The sequence below is a fragment of the Buteo buteo genome, chromosome 8, assembly GCF_964188355.1.
Source record: "Buteo buteo chromosome 8, bButBut1.hap1.1, whole genome shotgun sequence".
Classification (NCBI taxonomy): Eukaryota; Metazoa; Chordata; class Aves; order Accipitriformes; family Accipitridae; genus Buteo; species Buteo buteo.
In genome coordinates, this window is record NC_134178.1 from 15,873,353 (window position 1) to 15,890,652 (window position 17,300).

Here is a 17,300-nt window from a genome sequence, read left to right on the forward strand (position 1 = left end):
CTGGTAAGTAAATAGTGAGTACACTCCACTGTCTAGTGAATTTCAAAAGATGGTTATATACTATTATAGTATTTGCTTCCTGTTCCTAGCTTTGGTGCCCTTTGAGTTATCTTCAGGGAAAGGGAAAGTTGTAACTGTTTTCTAAACTGGGATTTTCATCTCCTCAAGGATTCCTTGAGGATTCGGCTAAAATGTTGTCATTAAACTAACTTTGGGGTAGAAACTAAGCATCGTGTTTGAAATTGTGGAGTTTCTGTAAAGCCTGGAGCATGCTGAAACAGGGAGCACCACCTGAAACTGTCATGTGAAAGTAACTCAGCAGGTGCCACGTGGCACTGAGACTGAATATTCTTCTCTCTCAGTGCCTTTGGAATTTGAAATCTCAAACATATCAAGCATGTGTTGGATCTGGCAATCTCCTCATCACTCTCCTAGGCACACATAGAGCATGGACCGCTGAGGTTTCCAAGTCTGAGCTCTCTCCACCCAGCCATCAACAAGTAGATACATTCTCGGACTGCTTACACTGGCTTTGCTAGACATTTATTCTTACTCTCCCCCTGTCATTTAAAGGCATTGTATTTTGTGCCTGTGAGTGTAATTTTGTGTCTAGATGATTGTGATGGGGTAAAAAGGAGTTTAAGGCTCTGAAGGTAAATTTGCCTCTGTATGTCTGATATGGTTTCCTTCAGTCCTTTGTGGTCTGCTGCTTATCTTGCTGGTTCTGGCTGAAAGTGCCAAGACAGTGTATATGCACTACACTGGCTAACCCAGATTTGAGTGGCCATGCTTCTCTAGGCAGAGCAGGAGTAGGGACGCATTCATCCAGCACATGCCTGATATGGCCTTTCTTACGTCCACTGTCCACAAGCAGAGACGTTGACTGAGAGCCTCAAATATGTGTACAGGCTTCAGTGCCTTTCTCCAGGCTACTCTGTTGCCTACTACTACTCCCCAGTGAGGGCTCAGGCTCTTTGTAAGGCCTGCAAAAAGTTAACATGCTTGGAAACTTATGTGAGCAGGGAGCCACCTACATAAGCAGTAAGTGCCTCAGACTGAAAATAAGCCTTCTGTGCTGGTGTCTCAGGCAAATGAGAGCCCCAGTCTCAAGCTGTAACACCTTAACTGCAGTTAGGCACTTACAGACCTGGTGTTTCTGTTGGTTAAAAAAACACGGGGACTCTTATTGCTTGTGTGTAGCAGCGGGTAGTGGTTTGAGCAGTTGTTCAAGAAAAGAATTTTCAGGGTCAAATCTGTCTCTTATCTGAGCCACAATGGTGTTGTGAATCTCCAAAAAGCATCCAGTTACCAAGATCTCTGTCAGTCTTAACCGTCATACCAGTAGTAAAATGTTCATTGTACTGTCATGAAGTCAAAGCAGCTTCCTATCCACTTTAGAAAGTTTCAACAACTCAGTTGTTCATACCCTAAGCAGGGATAGAAGTGATGTTGGAGGTGAAGCTGACCTTTGAGGGACACATGGCAATGCTACATTTACGGAAAGCCGAGCTGTGGGAAGAGCCAGCTTTCCTAATTTTTCTTATGTTAAATGACAGATCATGCTGAAGTGTGCAGGAAGCAGAATCATTGTCTTCCAGAACAGCTTCTAACTGTGTTCCCTTTCTGCATTTCAGCTTACACCAAGACATATGGAAAGAAAGTCGAAACGGTGAGAACAGGCATCTCTGTGTTTTCTCTTACTGTTGCCTAATACCCATATAACTCTCATCATTATTCAATAAAGTACACAATTCTATGTTTTGTGTTTCCTGGATTGCTGGTGTTTTCAGTTTCTAGAGGCTGCTTCACTGACATTGTCCTACTTTTGTACGGTTTTGGACAGGAAGGTGTAAATGAAAGTCCATCTGATCCTCCATCTAGACTGAGCAAGGACCTCCTGGAAATAAATCCTTTACATGGGAAGAACTTCTGGAAGCCTTCACTGCCAACTTCCTGGAAAATTAAGAGAGGTAGGACTTAAAGAGTGATGCTGTACCTTGTCTAGCTAGTTACTGGGTCACTTCGGTACCATAGCTAGTGTTGTAGAAGGTGCTAGAAGTGTCTGACTAAAAAAATGTCTGGTGTAAACCATAGCTTTCTCACTGAAACACTTTCCCCTGACATATATTCACAGGTGAGACATCAGTTCACTTTCTAGGGCCATCCAAACTCTGGATTCATGCTAATCATGCCAAGTGTTGATGAGGCCCACGACAAAGAGGAATCTGTCTGGGCCATGAAAACCATTGAACAGTAACCAGAGAGTAAACTTTTTAGCCATTATCCAGTTGAATCAGATCTGACCTTATATTGCCAAAGAGAACAGATGCACAGGTCCCCATGTAACAAGGTGCCTCTCAGGAAAGCTCTCCGGTGGTTGGAGTTGGAGTGCGAAAGACCTCAATTCACCACAGTTTGCTTCATGTCTCTGGACTGGAAGCATTTTCTTTGTGCCTCCTGCAGTTCTGTGGGTATGAAATGAGAATAACAGCTTTCCTTTTTTAAAAAGGGTGTTGTGGAAGTGAGTATACTTCTGAGGCATTCAAACACTACAGCAATAGGGGTGAGATAGGAAGCTGGCTAGAAATTAAGTATTTCAACATTTTTTGGCATGAAGTCTGTTGAGATTATTTTTTAAAAGACTTCTCATTTTTAACTGGCTTTCAAACCTTTTAAAATGTCAACTTTTTAATCCAGATGAATGATTTTGATTGATCCTCCATTGGACTTTATAATATAATTTCATGGCAAGTTCTTAAATTCAGAGGAGAAGGGTATTCCATTTACGACTTCTCCCATTCCTATTTTGGTCATGTAATTTCTTACAAAGTATTGTTCCTGAATACTTATAGGCATATTCTTCAGACATACAGATGGATAGATACAGTTTGCATTCTGACTGAGAGAAGGAGCACAAAACCTTAAAGGCACTCTGTGTGTGTATAAAACATTATTTAAACCAGGTACATGCAGTACAAACACTGCCCATTACTCAGAAAGAAATCTCCCTTCCCTTGTCTCGGTTTGCCTCTTTTAAAATTTTCTTTTCTTTCATCTTCTCCTTTTCTACTTCTCTCTTTTCTTCTTGTCCCTTCTAGTTCCTGCACTTCGGATTTATATTCCCAGTAGATATATAAATCAGTAATTTAGTACCTAACTAGCAGTTCATAGCCCTGACTGGCAGTGAAAATCCCGTCACATTTTTCTTTTCTGTGATTTGTAACTAATTACTAGCCTTCTGCTAGTACAGAAAAGCAGGCAAAACAGAAGAAGGAATACTTACCTCTTTGATCTGTCACACTTTTTAAGTCAGTTCATTGTTCCAAAGGTCTAATTCATTATTTTTGCAGCTGAGAATGTTGATAGTGGTAGATGTACTTCACTTCAACTGCACTTCAATACTGTATAACGTGTTTGATGTACTGGAAGATATAAAAAGCCAAGCAACAAGTAAAAAACAATTGTATAAGTTAAAGCAGGCAGAGTAATATTTTGGAGCTTGTAACATCTTGGTCCGTCTTTCTGTGCTGAGTACCCCTCAGTGCTGCCTGAAGCTGTCCTTGGGTGGGATCTCCTGATTCTGCCCCTCTTACAGCAGAGTTCAAGCATAACAAAAGCCATTCACCTCACTTGCTTATCACACTGTAAGCCCAACTGAATTTGCGTCCCCTCTGGTCTATCTTCTGTGGGCCCTGGGAGAGCTTCTTGCTCAAGGTGTGCGCTCAGCCCCAGCTGCATGCGACCTGAGCGAGCGGCTCCTCTGCATGCCCGAGGGAGAGACTCTATGCTGCTTATGCCAGGGGCAAGAAACCCGCTCTTCGAATAAGGAAAATGAGGGTGAAGACTAAAGCATTTCAGCGCCTTCCCACGTTTATCTAGAAACAGCTCTTAACTCGGCGAGAACCACCTTGCTGTGGTATTAGAGGTGTGCCTACATGATACAAGCAGGCTGTTATGGATACCCCCGCTCCACTGTGAAGCCGGGTATTCTAACCTGGACAGAGTGTCATCTTGGTGAAGAAAATCAGGGTAACTTGGGTACTTTGGGCAGCAGAACCAGGTTAGAGTGCTGTCGCACAAACCTGCAGAGCCGAGGTGACTAATTGTCTTCACGAGGATGAGGGAACATGGTTAGCTGCTGCTAACCCCTGCAGCAGCTGTGGTTCAGCAGGCTGCCTGTTTTATCAGGTCACTGATGTGGTTATCTGGGTGTGCCTTTGCTACCGCATTTCCCAACGCACAGGCTTTACCTAGAATGAGATGGGAGAGGGAGGGAGGGAGGAGGTGGGAAGAGGCCGTCAGTTTAGCTGAAATCGTATCCACAGTGATGTGAGCTCTATCAGAGGAGATTTTGCTGATATGAGCAGAGGAGCAACCTTCAGGAGGGCTCACACTAATGCAGTGGTAGGACTTCCCATCCACATCACAAGGTGTATATATATATATATATATATATATATACACTCTTACTGTATGGACACATCGCCTTGCAGCCTGTTAGCTCAGGCATCCTTAGGCACAGAGGGACTTGTAACACGCTGCCTGCTACAGTACAGTTACGTGTGAGGCACACAGAGCCTGTATATTGTGTCAGGGTGATTTGATATGCAGCATCCTCCTTGAAACCTGTGTAAGGTCAGACTCCTTGTAGCCTCTCACATGAGTATGGCTTCATCACCTGGAGCAATTTACAACTATTTCAGTGTCCTGCAGTGGAGTGAGCTGGAAGATCTGTTCTGTGATCATTCCTATAGGCAAAGGAACAGCTGAGTTTTCACCTCTAGAGACCCTTTGTCCTCACTGCAGATCACTTGAGAGGAGTGAAAATTTTAGTAGCTTGGTGCTGATCCTAATGTTTTCAAAATTAAGAACAAGAAGTTGGATGAAAACAACTTTTCAAATATTTTTCTACAAAAGAAGATACAGGTTTAGTTTAGGTCTTGTTTTACTTTTTAATCTTGAGTTGAAAACCAAGGTTTGGTATTCTGTTGTCTTTTTTCTTTTCTTCTCCAGCACTTCTACCTCTTATTTTTCCCTTTTCATCACTCAAAAAAAAAAAAAAAAAAAAAAAAGGAAAGGGAATGACAGAAAGAAGAAACCCAGGAAAAACAAATGCCCTCGGTTTTTGAAAAGGAACATTTATTTTGATTTCAGTTCATTGGTTTGATTTAATCAAAAAGTTGAACAATTTTCAAATTTTGAAATAAGGCTCTTGTTTCCTTTAGTTCATTTACAGAAGAGATTTTTCTGTTTGCATTCTGCTCATCAATAAAAACATCTTAATCAGCAGCAGTCCAATTTAGACCAGGACCTGGAAAAACCTTGCTCCTTCACTTCTTTGCAGTTTTCTAGTGAAGGAAAACTGAATGCTGGTCTGAGCCGTGCATTAGCAACCAGCTTGCTTTACCCCATTGCTCATGAGCAGGGCCTGCATTTGGGTCTTTGTCACACGAGACAACTAAGAGTAGGTCAGGGATACGATGCTAGTTAAGGCTGCTGACGGGAGAACGTAGCAGTGAGCCATGTGGCAAACCTGTGCTCTGCTAGCCCTGTCAGGTGTTCGGGATCTCTCACCAGGAAACTCAGTTTGTAGGACAGCAGCTCCCACGCGTGGTCAATAAAGTCACGGTGAGTGTCCACAGAACCACTATGAACCTTTAAGTAGCTTTTAAGGGTCCATGGGGGGCATCTGGGGGGCTGGCAGCGATTGGGTGATACTAGCACTTGGAGTGGCTGGCTGAGAGGGATGTTTGCTAACCTAGCTTTGGCTCTACCATGCTGTGGATAGTTTCTGTTGACTTGAACTTTCAGGGTCATGCCTCACCTTAGCAGTTGATTACAGGTTCTTGACAGCTTAGAAATAACCTTCCTAATAACCTAGAAAAAAATGGCTTTTAAACTAAACTTCAACCAGTTTTAAGGGGCTTGTGAAATTTAGATATTTGCTTATACTCAAACAAATAGCATGTTGATATGGATGAGGAATACTAACTTTCTTTCATGAGGTTTATTTTTTTCATTGCTTTGAAGCTATTTTTTTTTTAAATGCATTGGAGGAAATGCATTAGTTTTAATTACCCTGCATTTGATTTATTTCAGCTTGCTTTTGGAAATACTGCATTGAGCGTAAATAGTGTTTAACCTTCAAGTTGATGGGTCATGCTGAAGACTAAGATCCTGACGCTGAGAAAGAAACCTTCAAACCTTGAAGAGTTTTCTACACAAGTAGAATTACACAAGAAATACACAAGAGCAATTAATAAACTAACTGTCTAATCATATTTGCCTTGCGTATAATAGGTGTTTAAAAGGGACATGTAAAATATTGTATTTTAAATGATAATAAAAACATATTTTGTACAAGCAACACCACACAGAAGACTACGTGTGCTAATAACTACTTGGAAATCAGTAGCTCTATCTCCGCAAACATGCCTTTAAATAATGGAATATGACCCCTGCCCTGGCATGGGATCAAGCACTACAAATCTCTGCCTAGATATTACATCTTACTGCATGTCAAGGCCACTCAGGCAGCTGGTGATACTGTTAACACCACAGCTTGCTTTCTCTCTCCCTTTATCTCATCTAATTTCTTCTCCAGTAAATTGTTTAAAAAAAAATCTTTCAATGGTCTTTTGAAAATAGAATAACTCTAATGTGGACAAAGGTATTTTCTTAAAATAATGTATTTTAAGAAGGGCCAGACTCAGACACTCAATGTGTGTAGAAGATACAGATTCATTTACTGTGGAACTGTGCGGACACTTTAGCTCACCCCATCCCAGGACAAATGAAGTAACTACAGTTTTCTGATACACTGGGTCATTTCTATGGCTTCTCTACCCACATCTCCTCCCTGTGTTGCCAGATATATGCAAACACCAACCATAACATGCTGGTTCAGGTAGCATCATGTGTGCCCAACAATCCATTGTGGAGGGCTGGAGCCATAAACTTCTTTTGCATGACTAAGAGGAATAAGGAAACCAGAAAACATTAGGTTTCAATACTATCAGTGGCCACAAGCATTTAATCAAATATCCTTCCAAGCAATGTCAGATTTTAAGGAAAAAAAACCCACCTCTGTTTGCTCAGTGTCTGAAGCTTTTTTTCCCTTCACCTGACAGTACTAGAAATGCAGGCATATGATTCTGATGAAGCCTTAGAAAAAGAGAACAGGGTGAGGAGGTTAAATGAATGATCTGGAGCAAAAAGAAGTTTCATGATGTCTATAAACCATAAACATGGGCATGACACAAAGCAGCACGGTGTTTCAGGCAGATCGGGCTCTTGCCCTTTTCAGTCAGTAAGGGTGAACGGTGATGGGCTGCGGCTGAGCCCTGGCACACCAGCTCTCCTGAGCTGCAGCCCCCCCGGACACAGACACGGGTGCTGTGTTTGGGTTTGGAAAGCAGGCAGGGCCTGGCTACGGGGTGGTTGTTACCGTGGGGCCAGGGAAAGGAAGCCAGCGTGGGACCTTATGGAATAAAAGGGTGATATTTATTCTAAATGGTACGTATTTTACACACTTTCGGTGTCCCCATCTGCACCCGGACAGTCTGTGTGTGAGGTGGAAGGCCAGTGCCACCGCTGTCGGGTCCTGGAACGGCTCTTGGGTTCTTCACTGGTGACAACAAACTGTTTTCTGGAGGTGCCTTTTATACCCCCTAGGGATCTGTCAGGATCTTTAAGTCAAAGGCAAAATTCCCGCTTCCCATTGTTCTGTTTTCTTTATCAGGATGTTTTATGGCACCCCTCCTGCTCCTCCTCATCTCTTTACCTTAGCTTGAGGCTTCAGTTTGTTCTTTGCTTTCTCGCTACTAGGTCCTTTGAATGAATTTACTTCTACAATGCCCTGTAGCGATTAACCTATTCATTTTTTCAACCCTTGTTTTTCTGTTTCTTTTAGTGGTTTCACATGCACATTTTCATTCATCTTCACCAACCTCAAGACTTCGGTTACAAATACCCTGACCTGCGCCAAAGCGCATTGCTCTCACCAACGTCCAGGCGTGATTTGGATATAGGTACTCTTCCCCACAACCAGCATGGCCACCCTGTTTCCAGGAGGTAGAAAAGAGCCGTACAGGTGTGAACCACACATTGCTGCATGCTCTCAGGGCCAGGGAATAGCCCAGGCTCTGTTATTTATTGATGATAAACAGCCATAACCGTATGTATGGCGAGAAGCAAGAGAGGGCCAGGAGCCATCTCATGCATTTGGATTGCTGCAAGAGCTGCCGAGCAGTGTGGGCAGTCCCTGGCTGGTTTGGATCATCCCAAGGGGATCTCCCCAAGACCAAACAGTTACGAATGTGTCCAGCCCCAAACCCGTGTGGATGTGGGACAGTTTGTGGTAGGTGGCTCGTCTAGGTCAAGGATTACACGCTGGCCCATTGGTTTTTTATTCATTAGTAATGCGCACGGCCAGTATGTATTGCTCCCAAGATCTCACTGCAGGTCTGTGACATACACGATTGCTCCAAAACAAATGAAACTTGGGTTAAATTTTGCCTTGTATTTCTTAAAATCTAGGCCATTGTTGCAATGCAGCTTACCAGGAAATTACCAAGGAAATAAAGACAGAACACTGTTCAAATTACTTATGAATTTGTATATTTTCTATTTAAATTGGTAAGGCATATGAAAAGAGTATACAGATTTCATTTTTTATATATTTATATATATATATATATATGTATGTATGTATTTGAAAATACAAAGTAACAGTTAGTAATACATGATGAGTGACTGCTCAGCTATCAACCCGGGTATGAGAGTTCACAGTTGAGGCTGGGAGGGGAAAGGTATTGTGTCTGTTTTCTCTAAAGGCAAACTAAAACTGCACATTTAACTCTGCTTGCAAATAATTGTGATGATAGCACATTTGCATCAGAACTGTGTAGTGTGTAAGATGAAGACACCACAGACACAATATGTCTGACACTGACTATTACTGTTAAGTAATGCTTTGTTAGGATTCAAGTGTATGTTTGACATGGGCAAGGAGGAATGACTAGTCTGTAAGAGTCTTTTTGTGGATATAGCTATTTTGTACACACAGGCAAAATCCATCAGAAGGAAACTTCCAGGTGACCCTATGACTAAAGCATCGCACCCTCTACTCCTATGTGCTTGCTGAGGGCCTGCTCAGCAGAAAGCATCTGTGGACGTCACTTTTCATAGTCCATAGATCTCTAATAGTGTGCTCCCTCATGCCAGGCTAAAGGGTGTTTCTCACCAGAAGTGACTGCCTTGAACACAGACTCATGCAAGGCTGGAGGGGTTCGACTAATCCATCCCCTGCCTAAGGCAGGAGGTAGGTCTACCTCATTCCTGATAGATACCTGCCTCATCAGCTGTAAAGCTCTCAGCAATGAAGTCCTAACAGCTGCCCTGGGAAAGCCAGTATGCTGGAGCTGAACCAGGAAAAGGAAGTACAGAAGGACTGTTTCTTTCTTAGACCCTCTCCTCCTCTTTGCTTTCCAAAACCAAATGAGAGTCATGGAAGGTTGACAAAGAAATCCTACATCACTTGCTGGGGACAGATGTTCACCCATTTCTCTCCCTCCTCCCTTGTCAAATATCTATTATCAGATAGTCCATAGGCCGGTGACAGTCTGCGTTCCACTCTTTGGGAGCACCAGGAGGGAACTTCAATGGGTTCTGCATCCCTGAGAGAGGAGAAGGCAGGAAATTTTTTAATTATTTATTTATTTTTAATACCAAAGAAGACTCACGCAAAATGAAAAGGAGTTGTTCTTCATTGACCTGCCTTGCAGGTGTCTAGCACAGAGGAGAGGGCTTCTGGGACGTCAGATGTGGTCCCACCAACAGGCTGGCCTCTCTCCTGGGTTAACCAGGGTGCTGCATGGGCACCAGCTGCTGGCTTGTGGCCCTCCAAGGCTTGCAGAGAAGCAAACAGACACCCTCCCAGTAACTGTGAAGTTTGGCAACAACTGTGAAACAGAGATCAGAGGCAGCAATAATGACAGGTTAAATGTGTGTTAGAAACAGGGCTATTTTGTCTCAAAATTCAGCAATTTAGCATAAGTCACTAGTCTGTAATATTGCTATAATTGTGTGACCTACACTGTTTCCCTAACTTCAACAAATGCTTTAATATTGACTGATGCCTTTAACTTGGGATGCACAACAGACATTCATGTGTGCAGACATCTGTACAGACACACAAACATATACATACATAATTTAAGAATGAGCAAATAATGCTATACAATCATTATAAAAGAAGGATTGGCCAATAGCAGAACTTAAAATTACACTGCAGAATGTATGCTGGCTTTTGTTTTTTCCATCTTGGCTCGTGCCCATCTAAATCTCCGAAGCAATAAAGAATGGAGGCATCTTCTGTTTACTTCATTCTCTTTGCAACATCCAAATACGCATACTCAATTTCTTGATCAGCGGGACAAGTGTTTGTAAATTCATCTCTTGCATATGCATTGTTCAAGTATCTTGAAATCCCTGTCATTTCAGGTGGAAAATCAAAATTTCTATATTTTTTTGCAACAACCTTTTATTAAAAGAAAAAAGAAAAATATCATTACACACATGATCTGCAAAAAACCCAAATTTATTCTTTATGCCTATTTCAAATTTTCAGTGCGTAAGTCTGTCATTATATGCAACGTAGGGGGAAAGGAGAAGGAAAGACAAAAAAAGAGAAGACATGGGATGAAGAAAGCTAGCTAAGAAGCTAACTCACTTAAAAGGATTCATTTGGTATAAATATTCTGCTAGAGCTATGCAGAGCTATGTGGACCAGGAGACCACGCCTGGAAGAGATACAGCTTAAAACAGCAAAGGAGCTAGCATAAACCAGAATTAACAGAATAATCTTACAGTAATAAACTGGCCCATACTTGGATACTTTGACTGAAACAGAAAGGAAAAACTTGAATTAAAATACTAAATTTCAAATGGGTAGGCAAAACAACTATTGGCCAATATCTAACCCCTCCATGTTGGCCAGCAAAGATGGTGTGATGTTCATCCTTCATCATCCTTCAGACATTCACCTGACATAAGGTGATTCTCCCTGTATTGGCTCTGCTGACCCTTGCTAACTCTCGAGCTTCGCGGTGCATGAGCTTTGCATGGGCATGGGAAAGGGCTCATTCCCTTGCTGTGCTCTGGAATAGGTTCAACCAGAACATCTCTGGGGAAAGGTTTCACTTGTGGAGGCGTCAGAAAGCAATTCAATCCACTCATCCTCTGACAAAAGAGTAGTCCAAAAAAACTTTCTGAAGTGACCTCATTTGTTTGAAAACCAATGAATTTCCAGTATGGCCATTTCTCTTCCAGAGCCTGGTTGGCTCCAGAGTAGCCTAGGAACAGGCTGTGACAACACCCAAACATCTTGGTCACCAGGACTGTTAGGTCTGTGTATATGCTCCACAGCCCTGCAAGAAGAGGCTAGGAGCCTTGGCTGGAAGGCAGTGGGTGGTGGCTACCTTGCCAGCATTATTGGTACTAGTGGTGGTATTCAGCAAAGAAAGAGTTTTGGACTAAAGGTGGGAGAGACAGGTTCGAATTTCAGCTTTTGCTGGCTTGTTGAATTGGCATGGGCAAACTAATTTAACCTTACTGGTCCATGGTCATATGCACTTTGCATATGAAATGCAAATGAAAACACTTTTCTACAGCACTGAACATAGCACTTATTTCATACTTGTGAGAGTCTTAGTGAGTGCAGTCACAGTCCAGATATGAAACCAGATATTCCAGCTCCAGAGTCACCAATGTGAGGACCTGCCTAGCCATGCTGTAATGAAATGGCCTTGCGTGTTAGTGTTCAGTGTCCCTACACAGCTACTGTGTGGCCTCAGAATAGATAAAGGATTCCTCTGCCTTTTAGAAAAGGACTTGAGCTTCTCTGACACCCTTCTTTTCAGGAAGCTAAAAAGCAAATGCAAACCTTGATTATATGGAGCTTTGGTAGGAGGTTGCAATCCGCTAAGGTGAGCTCATCTCCATCCAGGAATTTCCGGCTGGAAACAGTGATCTCCTCAGTGCTGTAAGCATCAATTTCATCAGGCAAGGGGCTATTTAAATAGTTGTCCAGCTTCCTCAGGGCTTTAAGCAAAGATTTTTCCAAATCTAGGTTAAGACAATAAAAAGGTCATTCAAGCTTGTACCAAGGTCTCTCTGACACCGAGCAGAAAGGCAACTCCTGCATCCTGTCTCCTGGCACCAACCCAGCTCACAGACACCCGGCCATGCCAACTCCTGCAATTCCTTTATCCTAAGCTTAAAAGTTAATGCTGGGATAAGAGCTTTAAGTAGCTAAAGGGGGTTCTGAGAAAAATCAGACCGGGGCTGTGTTACCAGAAATGGCTCCTCAAACACCTTTGCAGAGTGTGTTCTTGCAGAGTGGCTCTGCCTTCACCTTGACTCGTGTCTTGGGAGCCACGGGGCAAGTGCCTGCCCACAGGCAGGACAGCAAGGCTGGGAGCTACGACAGCAAGCCACTGGGATGCCACTTTGGGGTGTACGGGAAACTGGACTGTGAGTCCCATGCTTTTGGCTGAGCACACAGGAGTGGGGTCAGGGCAGCAGAGGCTGGCAAAGGTTGGCTGGGCTTTTCATGGGCTGGTGGTGCCCCTGTGCCACTGTGAAGAGGGGAGAAGGGAAGAGCAAAGAGAACAGGGCTGACAGCTGGAGGACAGGGATGAGCTAATCCATGGTGGTTGTGAGGGTTCTGCTCTAGAGACATGTGCCATGGGGCTAGAGCCCTCGTTATTTACAGAAATAGAGTAGAAAGGTAAGGTCTCAGTTCAAGTGGGCTGTGCTTTTAGCAGAGCTGTGGGCAAGGTGCAATGTTAGGAGTTTGAGAGCTGACGAAACGAGGAGGAGCTGGAGTTGGTGCTCCCTGCTGACAGTGGTATCTGTGTAAACTAACTTTGGGAATCCTCAAAGAAGAGAGTGAATAGATTTCCACAGCCTTTATGCTCTGGAAAATGACTGTTTAACCTAAGCTGTAAATGGGATATCTCCAGCACAGTGTGCCAGAATTGTACAGCTCTAATTTCTTCCACTATCAGGGCTCATGTAAGGACTGCAGCACATACTTTCATTAGCATCTTTTCTCGGGTTCTTTATGAACGCAGAGAATTTTGCAAAGACATCATTTCCTGCAGAGTTAGACTCGGGGTGGTTTGGTGCAAGTTTGGGATACCTGAGGAGTTAAAAGAAACAAAAAGAAGTTATATGACTAGCCTTTATTTCCATCTCCACTAATTATTTAATATACATTATTTACACTGCAGTGTCACAATATACAGCCACACAGGACTTTCAAAGGGAACGATCCTGAACTAAAAATCACTTAGCAAGTGCAAATTTGAACCATAGTTAAACCATGTGGATGACCTCCTTTTCCCGAGGGAGATGGGGAAATGACTGTTCACACTGCAAACACCGCCCAGGCAGCCCAGTGCCTCTCCCAGGCCTCCTCCACTGGAGGCGAGGCTGCGTGGAGCGTGGCTCCTGCCATGAGAAGGAGCGGAGGGAAAGTCCCTATTGGCAAGAGCTGCTGCTGCTCCTCCCAGCCTCCGCGCCTGGCCCGCTCGCGGGTGCGTGAGCAAGCTCGGAGCGGCCAGTCCAGCAGCTGTTGTTGCCAGGGGCAGATAGGAAGGGAAAAGCGGAGGGGAGCAGCTGCTTGCCTCGTTTAAGTCGGGTTCGGCTGCTTGAGAAGGGAGCGCTGCGGAGCAGGGCTGCTGTCCCAGGGGAGAGAAGGTGTGTGGGTGGGGGACGGGATGCTGCTGGTCATGATGGTGGGACAGCGGGGTTCGGGTAGAGGTGGGAAGAGCTGCTGGGGTGGGGAACGACAAGTCCGAAACCCAGACCCGTCTGTGTGTTAAGATGGGCCCACCGGGCCACTCAAAACGAGCCCCAGCACATCTACCATGTGGGAGGCTTTCACTGCCCTTTTCTTCCAACTACCTGCTCCCAGTAAGTGTAATTATTTGTACTGTGTGAAGAGAGAAACCTCAAACCCACACAAGCGGAGGAAAAGAGGTCAGGTTTCTGCAGCGGCACGCAGGTTTCTGCACACGCTTGCTGCAGTGGGGTGGATTTCGTGCCTTGGGAGTGACTCTGGTGGCAGAGCAGGGAACTCAGGGCAAAGGCGAGGGCAGCGGGGGGAGCGCAGCCAGCGTCTCGGGGACACCCCAGGGACACCCCCGGCACGGTCCCAGGCTTCAGCACTGTTTCACGCCAGTTGAAGTTACCCCTCCCTGCAAGCTCCACTGCAGCGGCCAGACCAGCCCTCCCGAGCCTCCCACATGCAATTATAACACGTGCAGCTCGTGGAGAGCCTGACCCGCCGAAACCGAAGGGGTTTGGTCGCTGACCCTTGTCGAGGGCCGTGAGGGGCTGAAAGCAAGAGAAGCAGCCAGGAATACGGTACCGAGGCGGAGCTAGCTTTTCTTCCAAAAACTCCTCGATCTTATTGACATCGGTTTTCACTTCACCATCAAATGTCATGAAGGGGGGGTTTGTTCCCGGGGCGAGGTTCTGCAGGTCAGCAGGCTTTCTGATGGGAGGAAAGAGATGGGGTTAATCACAACAGGAACCACATTTGCAATTTTTATCCTTAATTGCAACTAACTGTTTCACCTTTAAAATAGCAGGCTGCTATACATCTTTCTTACAAAATAAAACTTAGCCAGCTGCCTCACACCGGTGGTGTGAGAATTCGCTAGCCCATATCTGAATGTGCTCTGAAATGCTTAAAAAAAACCCAGAACTTCTGTATTATGTTACAGAGACCTACTGCAAAACAGATTAAAATCTCAACAGCTTCAAAGGACTTAGTCCACTTTATACTAGTGAACCCCAAAGAGGAAATAGGCATCCTGACTGTTAATGTAATGCCAAGGCACGGTGCACATTTCAAATCTATCAGAAGAGAGTCACCCTTTAAAATCACCATTTTGGAAAAGTTGTTCTGAAAAGGAGAACTCTGGTTACAATCTCACCTTTTCAAATCCACAGTTGTGACATTAAATATGACACCTTTTAGCCACAGAATCATAAAGAGACGCTGAGAGAACGGGCAATTTCCAATACTTTCCCCATCACTGCCAGCCTACAATTGAAAAAAAAAAAAAAAGGCATACATTCATCTCTGATGATAGCACATTTTGATAGCAGATGCAGTAGGAAAGCAGAAAACCCAGATCTGTTACGAGTACGTATAGCATGTTACTCATCTCTACTAATATGTATTTTCATGCAAAGTTAGATATGATGAAGAATCCTCTCATCCTGGAGATGTAGTTTTTCATTAAAATGCATAATTAATATTGCCATAAGTTAGAAAACAAAATTGAAATCACAGCAGCCCTTCCAAAGGAAATAGTCTCCACCTCATTTGTCTATGTGAACATAAATCTACCTAACTCACTGCAAGATTAAAACAAGTTAAATCAGTTTATGATCACAGGAAACAAATACAGAAAGATTTACCAGCATAAATTGTGATGTAATGTCTAAAGCACTTAAGGGAATAAACAGAATAAATAAAATAATTAAGAATTTCAAACTAAGCAACTGTGGGGGCCCCAGAGGAGAGAAGTTCGGCAGTAGCCTTGCTCCAGTTGAACCCACCCTGTGCTTTGCTGAACTGAGGACTAATGAAACATAAGTGCTGCATCCCCCCTGGGTAATCCCTCCTTGTTATAGACCCAAGGCTCCCACTTTTAAGACTGAAGTGTGGCTGTATCCAAGTCACGTAACCTCTCTTTCTGTGTGCCCCTGTAATGATGGTCTTTCCTTTTTGGTGGAACGAACCATCAGGTGTCAGTGTAAAGCATTATAGGTGCAACTCACTGTACATGTGGCCACAGAAGTGTTGCTCTCATGTACTTTATATTGCATTTTCTTAAAAGGCTTAGTTAAAATCAGGTGAAGTCTTGTATAGTTGCTATTGGTTAAGTTAGGCTTCATGCAACATTGTTGGAAGAGATCAGAGGTCTAATTCTTAAGCTCTTCATGTGATTCTCCTAAAGTGCAGTTTTAAAACTTAGATTATATGTAAGGGCGCAGAAGAAAAAAACAGGTGTATCATTTACTTAGTTAATAGGTTAGTTCATTAAGGTTTGCAGACCTTACATACAAACAACACACATAATGAAACCAGTTCTGCTTGCTCTTTTACCTTCCTCAACGTTATCAAATGAATCTCAAATATAGTAAAAAGCTCTCCATAAACAAACATTGCCATTGGATTGCTTTACAACACTCACCTTCACAAAGAGCTCTATGTCTGGAAACGAGCACCTGGTCTGGAGCAGGCAGGTTTCTGCCATGGAGATTATGGGACAGATGAGGAGGGATGTTCCTGCGGCTTGATAAACTGTCTTATTCTCCCTATCAACCTGAAGGATTCTCCTCTGATAACTCTCTGTTGCTTTCTGCCTCTGGTACTGTGACAACCACTGGCTTTCTTGGTAGTGAAAACCAGAATAGCCTATTGCCTTAAACACTGCCAGGGGATGAAAACTTTTAGAAATGCCAAAACAGCTGGACTGCTGTGTTAGAAAAGTCTTGTTTCGTAGGTGGCAAAAATGAAAGCTGGTCAAAAGCTACGATTGTATTTTTCCTCCTACTCAGAGCACTGCTTTCCAGTGCTGTACTGTTTACAGTGACAAGGAGATAGAAAACTACTGTGTATTTTGTAAAAATGAGACTACAAATATTGCTAGCATGTGCTTAAAACAGAGCTAAATACATGACACCACCATTTTTTCTCAACCTGCCTCTTATGTGAAGTTTTACCCACCCCCCAAGGAAAAAGGGGGTGAAGGGTATTACTGTGGCCCCTCGGTGCTAGCAATGGGCACCTCCACCCTCTGCCAGGCTGCACTGAGGGGACAAGCAGCAGCCAGGGGACATCATTTCAGATGTGCCATGTCTGGAGGAGGCAGTCCAGTACCTCTGGTGATGATTTAGCTCCCGCTGTCTCCTTTCTAGCTGCTCCTCGCTCTCTGGCCATGGGGGTGCTGCTGCAACCGCTTCCTAGCCCGCTGCGCTCACATAAGCTGTGCTGCCAACAGCCAGCTGTTCACCCAAAGTGGGCTCTCAGGGAAACCCCTTGAGCGGGACACTGAGGGGACAGCAGCTCAACCTGGTACCAACCTGTGCTTTGGTGTCTTAAATGGCTTATTACAGAGGAATTTCAACCATTAAGCTAAGTCAGTGATGAAATAATCCTACACTAACAGGCTGCTGTGGTCTGGGGGGAGAAAGAAGAAGTGTCAAGAGAAGCA

General features: G+C 43.9%; 1 protein-coding gene across 2 annotated transcripts in view; it reads right to left on the reverse strand.

The window, feature by feature from the left end:
* Positions 1-8,644: 8,644 nt before the first annotated feature.
* CLIC6 (chloride intracellular channel 6) overlaps positions 8,645-17,300 on the reverse strand; it is a 32,741-nt gene continuing 24,085 nt past the window's right edge. Inside the window, exons 1-6 of one of the 2 annotated variants that reach the window (XM_075034722.1) lie at positions 16,278-16,525; positions 15,009-15,118; positions 14,438-14,563; positions 13,098-13,204; positions 11,945-12,126; positions 8,645-10,540 (exon numbers count right to left, since the gene is read on the reverse strand). In XM_075034722.1, the coding sequence (XP_074890823.1) occupies positions 10,379-10,540; positions 11,945-12,126; positions 13,098-13,204; positions 14,438-14,563; positions 15,009-15,118; positions 16,278-16,340 (750 nt within the window). In that variant the 5' untranslated portion in view covers positions 16,341-16,525 and the 3' untranslated portion in view covers positions 8,645-10,378. Of the gene's footprint in view, positions 10,541-11,944; positions 12,127-13,097; positions 13,205-14,437; positions 14,564-15,008; positions 15,119-16,277; positions 16,526-17,300 lie in introns of those variants that run through there. The other variant, XM_075034721.1, reaches the window with a different exon arrangement.